General features: G+C 45.3%; 1 protein-coding gene across 3 annotated transcripts in view; it reads left to right on the top strand.

Moving 5' to 3' along the window:
- TTC7A (tetratricopeptide repeat domain 7A) overlaps positions 1-14,411 on the top strand; it is a 532,144-nt gene that overhangs the window by 8,751 nt on the left and 508,982 nt on the right. For 2 of the 3 annotated variants that reach the window (XM_056568084.1, XM_056568085.1), the window contains one exon: positions 13,741-13,904. The exons of the other annotated variant lie outside the window; for it this stretch is intronic. In XM_056568084.1, coding sequence (XP_056424059.1) covers positions 13,741-13,904 — 164 coding nt within the window. The remainder of the gene's footprint in view (positions 1-13,740; positions 13,905-14,411) is intronic. 3 annotated transcript variants of the gene reach the window in all.

Here is a 14,411-nt window from a genome sequence, read left to right as displayed (position 1 = left end):
TTTAAAGGAGCATCACATGCTTGAAACAATCTTATTTATCCACAATTTTGAAAGGGTACCAATAATTTTGTACAGCCCATTTTTGGAGTTTGGTGTGACATTATGTCCAATTTTCTTTTTTTCCTCCCTTTTTTTTGTTTAGTTCCAATAAACACAAAGGGAATAAACATGTGTATAGCAAAACATGTGTTACTGCAATCCTTTTCTGTGAGAAATACTTCATTTTCTTGAAAAATTTCAGGGGTGCCAACATTTACGGCCATGACTGTACTTACATACATATACACACACACATACACACACATATACATACACACATTTACACACACATACACACACATACATACATACACACACTTACATACATACATACACACACTTACATACACACACATACATACATACACACACACTTACATATACACACACATACATACATACACAAGTTGAGGTTTGTAAATATAGAAAGATTGTAAGGAATTGTTATTTTTTGATACATTGCTGTATCGTGATTGTTCAGAGAAGAAGATAAGCTGAACAGGCAGAGGATCTTTGGTGTAGGGAGGTTTGCACTGTTCACACCCTGCTTGTGCCTGTTTCACCCCTTTACATGGCATGTACCAGCTTCCTCACAGACTGGCAGCTGCCGACATTGGAGGAATCTGTTTGTTTTTATTTAATCTCAATAACTCTGCCCAGACACAATGGCCGTCATTCCAGTTTAGCGCCGCCTCTCAGTGACAGCACCTTCTAGATATTTACCACATGGAAGGGCTGTCTGCACCCTGGCTGTACAGAGACAGGTAACGTCTTTGTGCCTCCATGTGCCACTGTAATGTGCCAATATGAAATGCTGGGATCAGTTGGTTCTCTTCCCTAAAAGAATAAGGCTCTGTTCACTCTACAGTAGTGGCTTCTGTCATAAACAAGCTGCACCGCTCTGCTGGATTCGTTATGTGACAGACATTGGCAGGGAAGTAACTATAGGGGGTGCAGAGGTAGATGTTGTAATGGGGCCCTGGCACCTGAGGGTGCCCCAAAGCACCTCTGCGCCTCTAGAAGACACCTGTATTATACATGGCCCTGGTACAGATTTTGCATTTGGGCCAAAAAAAAACTTTGACTTATAATAGTGTCTGAGGGACTCTTCTGTTGTGTAAGTGTTTTGGAGGCATGAATAGTGCCTCACTCTATGCTATCCTTCCTATCAAATTTGCCTAAATGTCCATCAGAGGCTCTAACAGTAGTTTGAACACAAATAAATGCAAACCCCAAAATTACAGCAGCTGCAAGCGCTAAGAAATATGTATAAAGTGAAATGTTTTACATTGCAATGCGGCTTAAGAAAAATTGGGGTTCTAAGCATACCATTTGATGAAATAGTGTGTATTATCTAGGGATGTCCCGATACTAGTATCGGTATCAGGGCCGATACCCAACATTTGCATGATATTTGGGACTCGTTTAATGTCCCCGATACCAAGTCCGATACCTGCTGCAGTGCGGCGTCATCCTGTCAAATGCCCCGCTCCACTGCCCCGTTCTCCAGGCCGCATCATGATGTTCCATGGGGGAGCATAGGACACACACATAACTCCACCTCCTCCACTGTGCCCACTATGGAGGAAGCAGAGTGACATCTATGTCACATGCTCCTCCATAGGAAGCCAACGAAGCTGCAACACCCGACAGATGGGCCCAACGGATGGGGCAATGGAGCTGCAACAACCTACAGAGGACAGCTGCAGTTGAGCAACTTCTAGAGGCACCACCGAGGGTGACGTGGTGGGGGCTGCTGTCTAAAAGGGGGGCTGCTGTCTACAAGGGGGGGGCTATTGTCTACAAAGGGGGGGGAGCTGCTGTCTACAAGAAGGGGGGCTGTTGTCTACAAGGGGGAGGGGTCTGCTTTCTACAAGGGGGGTGCTGCTGTCTACAAGGGGGGGTGCTTCTGTCTACAAAGGGGGGCGCTGTCTACAAGTGGGGGGGGCTGCTGTCTACAAGGGGGGGGCTGCTGTTTACAAGGTGGGGGCTGCTGTCTACAAGGGGGGGCTGCTGTCTACATGTAGGGGGGCTGCTGTCTACAGGGGGGGGTAGCTGTCTACAAAGAGGATGGCTGCTGTCTACAAGGGGGGGTGCTGTCTACAAGGGGGGGGGGGCGCTGTCTACAAGGGGGGCTGCTACTAATGTCTACATGGGGGCTGCTGTCTACAGGTGGCTGCTGCTAATGTCTTCAACTATCTATACTACCTACAAGGGGATACTACCTACTATTGAAGGCAATCTTACTGCAGAGTCACCTGCACTAACTTCAATTTATATGTAGATAGTGCAGGTGTCCCGGTTTCTACCACTGCTCACCATGTGAACATCAGCGCAATCGCTAAAGAGACATCTGTCACGCCGCTAATTCCCTGTTCTGCCCAATAGAGAATAGATAAATATTTGCTCATACTACAGCAGCCGCCTCCATTGCAAACAACAAGGACCCACATATCAGCACGGTAAGCAGCGCCAGAAACCGCGTCACCCTGGTGTCAGATTCCCTTTAAAAATAAAATAAAAGTACTTGTAATTGGTATCGGCGAGTACTAGAATTAAAGTGTTGGTACTCGTACTCGTAATCGGGACATCCCTAGTACTATCCCACCACGGGAAAGCTGGGTTAACACTGCTTCACCTGGCGACTTAGGGTTGCACACTTACTGCCATACTCACGGCATGAGGCCATTTAACTACATGCATAGCTACGCAGATCTGATGAAGGTCAAAGTTTGACCGAAACGTTATCTAATTAATTGTGGATTGCGAATTGTGGATGAAATAAAACCCACATTGCATTATCTGAGTGCCAAATTCTATTGTTCTATGAATCTAAGGAGTGGGATCCCACTTGTGCACCATAAGAAACTCTGAGAGTGCCGTCTTCCAGTATAGTGATTGAAAAAGCGGTCACTCTGTGTCTCTGTTCTGTTTCCTGCCACAAGTCAAACAGTAAGTTTGGTCTCCTCAAGGCTTGGCAGGAGACCAAACTCAAGAAGTGTGTGCGGGGTATGGCGAGGCACAGCTCTCACAGGCTTCAGTGATGTTGCGCCTGTTGGGGAACGCCCACTTTCTCCTGCCGGGAGCTCACACAAAATGAACAATGGGAAAGGTATGATACACAGCTTTTAAAAGCTCAGAAACATTTTTTAAGGGCAGGAGGGGTATTAGGAGTAGTTAAGAAATATAATCTGAGTTAGTTTAAAAAAATATGGTTTGATGACAGGTACTCTTTAATAAAACAAACAACAAAAAAACGTGATCTCAAATGGCTGGAGGTGCTCAACCCCAAATGCAGTTGTGCATATATACTGGGGGAGCAGATCCTGCCCTTGTAGTTCGTTGCTAAGGGCGATCCCCAGCATAAAAATGCATACAATGGAGGATGCCTGCAGCGGACTACAAGTGCCACAATAGAATCCTACACCAGATAAACAGTGTGGATGTGTAACAATTGGAATACAATACAGGAATATGGGTGCACTACTGTGGTAGATGTAAACAATACATTGGCTATCCCTCAACACTGATGTTAAAATTGAGACATTCGCCAGTGTATCCTTATATGAAGGACACACCAGAGCCCGCACATCAACGCCAAGGTTTCTCAAATTGGTGCGAGACCTAACGCTAATCCTACCTGTGCTTGATAAGCAAAACAGGGGCCAGTGGGCAATTACGGCAGCATTCGGTTGACTCACAACTTCCTCCCAGATACCCTCCAGCGTGACTGAGCACACATGCAATGGGAGGAGGGAGGCAAGCTGCAAGCCCCACCTGAGTTGGCTAATATGGGTGCCTGGCCTCACAGGTGCTACCTTAATGCTGCCTTGTAGATATTCAAAGCGCATTAATTTTGGAGTTTACACACCTCCAAATATAAAATTTAAACAAACAACAAAAAAACGTGGTCTCAAATGGCTGTAGGTGCTCAACCCCAAATGCGGTTGTGCATTTATACTGGGGGAGCAGATCCGGCCCTTAGCCCTGCTTCGGGCAAGTAGGGGCAAACCTAACAAGCACGGCGGCGCTCAGCAGTCTGTATGGAGCGGGCTCCGGACTCCTGCCCGATCCGTACTCTGCAGCCCTCGGCTGTTTTCAGTAGCCGGGGGCCGCCGCTAATAGCTAGCATGTGGCGATTGCCTGGCTATTAACCCTTTAGAACGCCGCTGTCAAAGCTGGCAGTGGCGTCTAAAGGGACATGTGAATGCTCCCTGGTGGGCTAGTGGGGAGGATCACCCCCCCCCGCAGCATGATCGCGGGTGGCGATCCACTATAGAGGTAGCCGGAGGGCTTACCTCTGTTCCCTGCTGTCCCGTGGCTCTGTCATTGATAGATCCTGGCTGGACTAGGCTCTATCAATGGATCACAGAGCACACAGATCAATGTAGTTCAGTAGGACTCTATTGATCTGTATGAGGAATCTAGTGATTCCTCCTAAAAGTCTAATAAAGTGTTAAAAAAAAATCACATTAACCCCTTCCATGTTAAAAGTTCAATCACCCCCTTTTCCTATATAAAAACATGTAAACATAATAAAAATAAACATATTTGGTATCGCTGCATGCTTAATTGTACGAACTATTAAAATATAACCTTATGTATCCCATACGGTAAATGACGTAAATGTAAAAAAATTACCGAACCACAGAATTTCAATTTTCATAATATCCCAGAAAATACGTAAGAAGCGATTAAAAAGTCAGATCAATGCCAAAAAGGTAACGATACAAAAAACAGATTATGGTGCAAAAAATTTGCCCTCATACAGCCTGGTATGCGAAAAAATAAAAAGCTACAGGAAATTTGAAAAAGTTCAGACGAAACATGACGAAACTATACAAATCTGGTATTGCTGTAATCAGGCCGGTCTAAAGTTTCAAAACAACATGTTAGCTCAACCACGAGGTAAATGATGTAGAAAACCACCAAATCTGCAAAATTATCTTTTAATATTTCAATTTCACTTCACCGATTTATATATATATACCGTGTATATATATATATATATATTTTTTTTTTTATTATTTTTTTTGGTTCGGAGAATATGTTATTGAAAAATTAAAAGGTATCATTATAGTAGGTAGTTATGGCTATTATAGGGCGAGGAGGAAAAAATGAGAGTGTAAAAGCGAAAATTGGTCTGGACAAATGGATCGTCATGAGGGACAAGTAGATTTTGCTCCGTTTTGGTCCGTGGACAAGTAGTTTTTTAATTAAATTTCCACACCCCTGATGTTCCATCCTCAAAAAAGGTAATTTTCCACTAGAACTCTTCCTATTGAGAAGACGCGCACAATTGGCCAAGACAAGTATGTATGTGTACAGGGGGTTAAACATTTGTTTTAAGTGATAAACATGTCTGGAAAATATACAGGAGTGCTTATCAGTGCCAAGACTATATATCACTGCATGGGCAGGTTTTCCCATGTGGTAGGCTCTCCACCCATTGTACCTGATGTACAACTCTTCTGCCTAGAGGCATCTTCATTGTAAATCTGGCATTGACTGTGTAACGTGTAGAAGCATGCTGTACGTACAGATAGTATACTGAATTATGTATAGATCTTTTTCATTAAAGTGGCACTGCAATTGCAAATGAAGGCTATTGTTCTCTGGGAATTTTTTGCTGAAAATTTAAGGAAATTGATCTGACTGGAAACTAGAGATCGACCGATTATCGGTGTGGCCGATATTATCGGCCGATATTCACGATTTTCTAAGTTATCGGTATCGGCAATTACCTTGCCGATAATGCCGGCGCTTTAAATCAATGAACGACAGTGGCTTGTGCGGACCACTGGCGGTGATGTCGCGTTGAGGACGTCACTCATCATTGCGCAGCGCACAGCAACAGCGCAGGATGCCGCAAGAGCCAGAAGTAGCGCGGACCCCGGGAACAGGTAATTATAATTATATTCCCAGGCCGGTGAGTCTGTTCATGGTGAAGACCAGGCTGGTGACCGAGGACAGCACTCCGCCGGTGTCCGGGTGCAGCATGCTCCGGCCTCAGGGCAGCAGAGTGCAGGGCAGCGGAGGGGCGGCTGGGGCTGAACTCCCTCAGCAGCCTCTCCATCTCCATTGTGCAAAGCAGCGGGGTTGGACTCAGGACAGCGGCGGTGGTGGTTGGACACACACACGGCAGGCAGCGGCGGTGGTTGGACTCAGGACCCCAGGACAAGCAGGGGGAGAGAAGAAGCGGCTGCGGTCTCTGGCCCCGCAAAAGCCACTGCAGTTCATTGATTAAAAGTGATCGGGGGGGGGGGGGGGGGGGGGAATTAAAATGCACGGAATACCAGTATAAGTTATCGGCTATCGGCCTGAAAGTTCATAGATTATCGTATTGGCTCTATAAAATCAATATCGGTCGATCCCTGTTTCCAGTCTTTTGTAAGGCGCATTTGCCTTAAAGTGTACCTGTCGTGTGCAATTTTTTTTTATATAATGTAGATTATAACATTATATGTTTCGATGAGCCAAGTTCTATGGTGTTGCAATCAATCACCAGGTGTGGAGCTCCACTCTTAGCTCCCAAACATGCAGTGTACAAGGTTAAACTTGAACATTATATGTTTATTTATAATATACATTGGTTAAAAAATCTGTATATTTTTGGGGTGAAAAAATGCTTTCCCTGCAGCAATTGCCTGTGTGTCTCTGTGCGGAGACCAAATACAGGAAATGTGGGCGGGACAAGCAGGGTATGTGTCACAGAGCCTCACAGTACAGAGCCCTGCCTGTCCCACCCACGCTCCCTGTATTTTGTTTCCGCACAGAAATTCTAGAAAATTTGGAAATTCAGCTGCAGCAGAGTCCCTTTAATTTCATTGGAATTCTGTTGTACTGTGCACACGGTGGATGTTTCTACCGTGGAAATGCCTATTCTTTCTGCGGATTCCGCTTTTAAAGGGGCACTCCACTGCCCCAGTGTTCAGAACATTTAGTTCTAAAAGCTGGGTGCAGGCTGCGGGGTCGTGCGGGATCACAGCCACGCCCCCTTGTGATGTCACGCCACTGCCCCTCATTGCAAGTCTATGGGAGGGGGCGTACGCCCCCTCCCATAGACTTGAATTGAGGGGGCGTGGCCATGACATTAAGAGCCCGCACCCAGCTCTTGGAACTAAATGTTCCAAATGCTGAAGCAGGGGAGTACCCCTTTAATTGCACTGCTGTCTATAAGATGGCGCATTTCCGAGCCGTCCTAGTGCCCGCCAAAATATTCAAATTTGTGAAATGTTTGCCGGGCAGACATTCCGAACATTTTCGATCGTGTAAACCCTGCCTTATTGTGCAGTTATACAGTCTTGATCCTGTGTGTACCAATTATTGCCATTCAGAGTTTTAGGACAGCTGGTTGACACCATCTCACTTTTCCCAGAAACATAAATGGCTGGATAAAATGTTTTTATTTTTAAGTTTGAAATTTTGTGATTCTAGTTTGAAATTATTTTCAGTGGGAAAATGTACGTTTTGCAGATTCAGCCTCTCAGTAGCTGTGCAGTAGTTCCTGTGGAAAACATGAGAATATTCTTATTTTTCCAGGCTTCCCAATGTATAAACATCTTGGCTGAGTCATTTTTCTTTTTCTTTAGTGTTTTTTGGGGTTTTTTTTTTTTTACAGAAGAGGAGAAGCAGTCTGGAGTGCATTTGCATGTTTAGAAGCTGTGGGTAGACTGGGAACATGCCGGGGGAGCAGTAATACCGTCTCATGAATGAATGCACAAGGCTGGGAGGGATTCATGTGCCGTGCAGTCATGGGAAAGCCTCAGATCAAAATTCGTGAAAAAAATAAAAAAGTTTTCTTTCCTTCACAAATTCCTAACAGCGACCGAAGAAAGTTTTTTTTTTTTTTACGTGTTCGCTTGTGATTTTAAAGAGTGTACACAGTCCATGGACATCTGCTGATATATCCCAGCCTCTATCCAATGGCGGCATTAAACCTGCAATATAAACAGGGACTAGGTCTGGTGAACTTTGGATATTTACATGAGCGGTGATCAGTTTATCGCTCTCCCTGCCCTTTTTAACTATTATTTTACCAGGTTAGGGCCCATAGAATGACATTCCTTGTGTTATTCCAGTATTTGCATTTGTCAGATGGGAAATACTGTGTCCAGCACAGGGCACCAGTGTACAGGAAAGATAAGGGGAATGGGAGGACTACTGTACCCAGAAAGATTATCAGAATTAGGGTTATTTAGTTTAGAAAAAAGGAAGACTTAGGGGAGACCTAATAACTATGTATAAATACATAAGGGGGCCGTACAGAGATCTCTCCCATGATCTATTTATACCCAGGACTGTATCTACAAGAAAAGGATTGCATCAACACATATTGCTATACTCATGTTTGTTCCCTTTGTGTGTATTGGAACTAAACCAAAAAAATTTAGTTAAAATAGCTAATTGGACATAATGTCACCAAATTCCAAAAATGGGCTGGACAAAATTATTGGCACACTTTCAAAATTGTGGATAAATAAGTTTGTTTGAAGCATGTGATGCTCCTTTAAACTCACCTGGGGCAAGTAACAGGTGTGGGCAATAAAAATCACACCTGAAAGCAGATAAAAAGGAGAGAAGTGCACTTAGTCTTTGCATTGTGTGTCTGTGTGTGCCACACTAAGCATGGACAACAGAAAGAGAAGAGAACTGTCTGAGGACTTGAGAACCAAAATTGTGGAAAAATATCAGCAGTATCAAGGTTACAAGTCCATCTCCAGAGATCTAGATTTGCCTTTGTCCACAGTGCGCAACATTATCAAGAAGTTTGCCACCCATGGCACTGTAGCTAATCTCCCTGGGTGTGGACGGACGAGAAAAATTGATGAAAGGTGTCAACGCAGGGTAGTTCGGATGGTGGATAAGCAGCCCCAAACAAGTCCCAAAGATATTCAAGCTGTCCTACAGGCTCAGGGAGCATCAGTGTCAGCCCCAACTATCCGTCAACATTTAAATGAAATGAAACGCTATGGCAAGAGACCCAGGAGGACCCCACTGCTGACACAGAGACATAAAAAAGAAAGAAGACATTTTGCCAAAATGAACTTGAGTAAGCCAAAATCCTTCTGGGAAAACGTCTTGTGTACAGATGAAACCAAGATAGAGCTTTTTGGTAAAGCACATCATTCTACTGTTTACCGAAAAGGGAATGAGGCCTACAAAGAAAAGAACACAGTACCTACAGTGAAATATGGTGCAGGTTAAATCATGTTTTGGGGTTGTTTTGCTGCCTCTGGCACTGGGTGCCTTGAATGTGTACAAGGCATCATGAAATCTGAGGATTACCAACAGATTTTGGGTCACACTGTACAGGCTAGTGTCAGAAAGCTGGGTTTGCGTCTGAGATCCTGGGTCTTCCAGCAAGACAATGACCCCAAACATACATCAAAAAGCACTCAGAAATGGATGGCAACAAAGTGCTGGAGAGTTCTGAAGTGGCCAACAATGAGTCCAGATCTAAATCCCATTGAACACCTGTGGAGAGATCTTAAAATTGCTGTTGGGAAAAGGCGCCTTCCAATAAGAGAGACCTGGAGCAGTTTGCAAAGGAAGAGTTGTCCAACATTTCAGCTGAGAGGTGTAAGAAGCTTATTGATGGTTATAGGAAGCAACTGATTTCAGTAATTTTTTCCAAAGGGTGTGCAACCAAATATTAAGGGTGCCAATAATTTTGTCCAGCCCATTTTTGGAGTTTGGTGGGACATTATGTTCAATTTGCTTTTTTTCCTCCTGATGGAGTCTTGCGGGAGGAGGGCAGAATGGTCAGGAGTAACACTTTAGGGTCATTGGAGTACGATATCCCAGTGATGGTCTCTATGCGAGAGATTACATTCATCCAGAATGGGGCGAGCAGAGAGCACGACCACCAGATGGGGGACATTGTGCCCCTAGCCTCCCCACAGGGCCAAAAGGTGTCGGGGATGGAACGAAACATTCTGTCTACAACCACGGAAACCCTGTACCACTGGGAGAGCAGTTTAAAGTTGGTTTCTTGCACCTTACAGGAAATGGAGAGTTTATGACACATAACAAAGGCCCTGGACCAGTCAGACAGGGCATAGGAGGTCTGCAACTCCATCTCCCAAGCCGCAACATATGCCGCAGAGTTTCGAACCGCTTCCTCCAGGAGTAGACCATAAATGATGGACACTGCCTTGGAGGTTGGTGAGGAGGAGGTGCAGAGCTTCTCGAAAGGCAGAAGTGGCCTGTCTAATTTCAGATGAGTTTGTTACGTCCTGACGAAGTCAGCTAATTGTAGGTAATGCATTTGTCTCACTGAGGTGTGGGCGTGCTCGGGAACTAAGAGGTCATAGGGGCGAAGGTGGGTACCCTCCAGAAAACACATTATCGGGTGATTAGGTGTCCCAGGGATCCCAAGGTAGGAAGATTTAGTGAGCCCCGGGGGGAAGACAGGGTTGCCCAAGACCAGAGTCAAAGGGCCATCTGGGGAGAAAAGCTGTGTTCTAGATAGGTAACGGTGAATGACAGAAATCAGTTCCCTGGATACCCATGGTAGGCGAGCTATCTGACGCGCTGACACAGTCCCCTTCGGTAACCAGCGCACCAACGTGATCGCCAGATCTGTACCCATGGTCTCAACGGCCACCCATCTTTTTGAGGAGCGACCATGGAAAAAGTCCAAAAACCGAGTCAAAGAAGCTGCTATATAGTAGGCCCTGCAGTCAGGGACCGCCAAGCCACCCGCTTTCTTCAGTCGGATCAAAATCTGTTTTCGAAATTCTCGACGGTCACCCCGCCCAAACAAAGGAACGGAGAGTGCAGTCTAGTCTCTTAAAGAAGGAGAGGGGGAGTGCAAGGGGAACTGCTTGGAAAAGATAGAGTAAGCGTGGAAGGATGTTCATTTTCAGTATGTTCGTCCTACCTAGCCACGAGAATGTCCCCGTCTTCCACTTGGGCAAATCTCTCTCCAGAGAGGCCAGCAGGGGTATGAAATTGAGTGTATAACCCTCCCAGAGGTCTGCAGGGACTTGTACAACCAAGTATGTGAGGGACCCAAAAGCCCAACGTAATGGATGAGTTCTCTGCAACACTCTCAATTCAGTCGCAGGCAGTGTGATATTCGGGGCCGCGCTCTTGGACATGATGACTTTATGATTGCTGAAGAATGAGTATGTGTGTAAGACGCGTGCGATTGCAGGCAGGGACCTTTGAGGGGAGGAGACAAATAGTAGAAGGTCATCCGCAAAAGTTGAACAGAGGCTTCTTTCATTTTTAAATAGACCTCTGAAAAATGAAAGGAGCGTTTTGATTGGTTGCTATGGTCAATTGCATTACTCTTACACTCCCCCCACTGTTTCTAGCAGCTCCACTGCTCCTCCGGTCTGGGGTCGGGACCTACTGCTATGGCTGGGCCCTGGAGTAGGTCCCCGGACAGGAGACACAGTTGGGATTGTGGAGTGTGCCTGCATCACAGATATAGACAGTGGATATGGCCCCGTTGCAAGATGACCACAAATCCATCCCAAATACAATTCAGTTGACCACATTCACTTTCAATGCAGCAAAACATGGCCATGCAACCTGTGTAGTGTAAAAAGTTTTTCACATTCTGCATTTTGTTTACACGGTTTGCATGATGTCATATGCGGACGAATGACCGAATCAGCCACTTGGTGACCACAGCGATGATATACCGTATTTTTCGCCATATAAGACGCACTTTTTCTGGGGTGAAAAAGTCGGAGCGTCTTATACGGCGAATACACCCCTATCGCGGCGGTCCCTGCTGCCATCAACGGCCGGGACCCGCGGCTAATACAGGACATCACCGATCGCGGTGATGCCCTGTATTAACCCTTCAGACACGGCGATAAAAGCTGACTGCTGCGTCTGAAGGGAAAGTGACACTAACCCGGCTGTTCAGTCGGGCTGTTCGGGACCGCAGCGATTTCACCGCGGCGGTCCCAAACAGCCCGACTGAATAGCCGGGTTAGTGCTTACAGGACACCGGGAGGGACCTTACCTGCCTCCTCGGTGTCTTCTCTGTTCAGGGATCCCCTGTATGGCCGGCGCTCTCCTTCCTCGTCATCACGTCGTCGCGTATGTGCATCGGCGTGCGTAACCACGTGATGGCGGCGACGGAGATCAAGGATACCCGACCGGCAGCAGAGACGTTCCGGAGCGACGGGGACACGGCAACAGCGATGGAGCGACATCCAGGGCAGCGGTGACGGGTCCGGAGCGGCGGGGACACGTGAGTATTACCTCCTATGCAGTGGTCTTCAATCTGCGGACCTCCAGATGTTGCAAAACTACAACTCCCAGCATGCCCGGACAGCCAACGGCTGTCCGGGCATGCTGGGAGTTGTAGTTTTGCAACATCTGGAGGTCTGCAGGTTGAAGACCACTATTGGGTTCAAAATCTTAATTTTTTTTGATTTTGCACCAATAAATTGGGTGCGTCTTATACACCTGTGCGTCCTATAGGACGAAAAATATGGTAGGCCACATCTCCCATAGTAGCCAATCGGATTTAAAATTCTTAAATTACCGTAGTCATAAAACTGTCATAAATAAAAACTTTCAAGATGACAAAGAGTCCGAGAGAAGTGCTCGCTAAGTGCGTCCTCTCCCGTTCTGTGTCACGTTACCGGAATGGCCTCATAATGTAAGTCTATGGGGCCGTCATCCAGACACAAAATGAGGAGAGAAGCGCGTGGCTGTCCGCTTCACCCCCTGCTCGTTCTCGTCATCTGTCGGCTGTCTGAGCATTCAGACCCCAACCAATAAAACTTTTGATATTTCCTAAAGCAGTGTTTCGCAACCTGGGTGCCTCCTGCTGTTGCAAAACTACGATCCCCAGCATGCCCGGACAGCCGAAGGCTGTCCGAGCATGCCGGGGGTCGTAGTTTTGCAACAGCTGGAGGCGCCCTGGCGAAAACACTGCCCTAGTGTTTTTTTTATTATCAGGTACGCTTTAAAGGGGTTATCCAGGAAAAAACTTTTTTTTATATATCAACTGGCTCCAGAAAGTTAAACAGATTTGTAAATTACTTCTATTAAAAAATCTTAATCCTTTCAGTACTTATGAGCTTCTGAAGTTAAAGTTGTTCTTTTCTGTCTAAGTGCTCTCTGATGACACGTGTATCAGGAACCGCCCAGTTTAGAAGAGGTTTACTATGGGGATTTGCTTCTAAACTGGGCGGTTCCCAAGACACGTGTCATCAGAGAGCACTTAGACAGAAAAGAACAACCTTAACTTCAGAAGCTCATAAGTACTGAAAGGATTAAGATTTTTTAATAGAAGTAATTTACAAATCTGTTTAACTTTCTGGAGCCAGTTGATATATATATATATATATATATATATATAATTTTTATTTTTTTTTTCCTGGAATACCCCTTTAAGAAAAGAAAGCTGTAAAGTGTAATCTTTTTCCAATGACTGACATGAAATATGGGACCGCTGCGGTTTTAGACGTACGTGTTAATGGTAGTCGCTTGACAAGGAACATTTCACCATTAAGAGGAAGTGCGGGTTTACAGATTAACAGAATAAAGTACCTCTTTAACTTTCTAATATGATCAAATTACTTTTCTTTAAATTTATTTATTTTTTATTTTCTTGCATTTGCCGACTACGCATGCTGTCACTAATAACATTGTCCAGGGAGGCAGATCCTTCTTTATATGGGAATCCAGCTCCTAGTGACATCTGCTTTAACCCTTTCCTTACAGATGACTTTACCAACCTGCTGCTCGCCGAGTCCCAGCTGGAGCTCTCTTTAAGGGAAAACATTGCCAAAGTCAAATTATCCATTCCATTAATGGACAGCCAGGAGCCAAAACTGCATCAAGCCAAGAACTATCTAACAGGCTTACTAAACAGAGGCAAATTACCGGTAAGTAGGTTTTACTGTAAGCCGCCGCCTTCCCCTGCTGTGCAATTCTGCTGGTGCGTGCTGTGCCTGTTTTTTTTTTTTTTTTTTTTTACTAAAATGTCTCATTTTCAGCACAGTGTCCTGTCACAATTTCCTCCAAAAACTTTCGGCAAGCTGGGCCAGGAGAGGTGTTAATGAACGCTGCCTCTGCAAAATTTCCTTAGCTATTCTGTTTTCCACGACTTGGCGAGGAGGGGGGGTGGGGGGTGTATATGACTGGGAAGCACATGAGTCAGGCCATAGGGCGTAGTCTGACCATGTGAAGCAAGACCTTTGTCAAAGCCTCAATTTAAAATTTCAAAATGAAAAAATGCAGGCTTTTTTAAATCCTGTCCGTTTATTTATTTTTTGTTTTTTTTACCGTATACTCGGTGAGCGTACAGTATAGGAATCTTTGTAGGATATATTGAGGGAAACCTACATTGTGGGTGTGAAAGTATATACCGTATTTTTCGCCGTATAAGGTGC

Source organism: Hyla sarda, chromosome 3 (assembly GCF_029499605.1).
Source record: "Hyla sarda isolate aHylSar1 chromosome 3, aHylSar1.hap1, whole genome shotgun sequence".
Taxonomy (NCBI): domain Eukaryota; kingdom Metazoa; phylum Chordata; class Amphibia; order Anura; family Hylidae; genus Hyla; species Hyla sarda.
The sequence above is the reverse complement of the archived record's forward strand: the minus strand, read 5'-3'. Positions and strand labels throughout refer to the sequence as shown.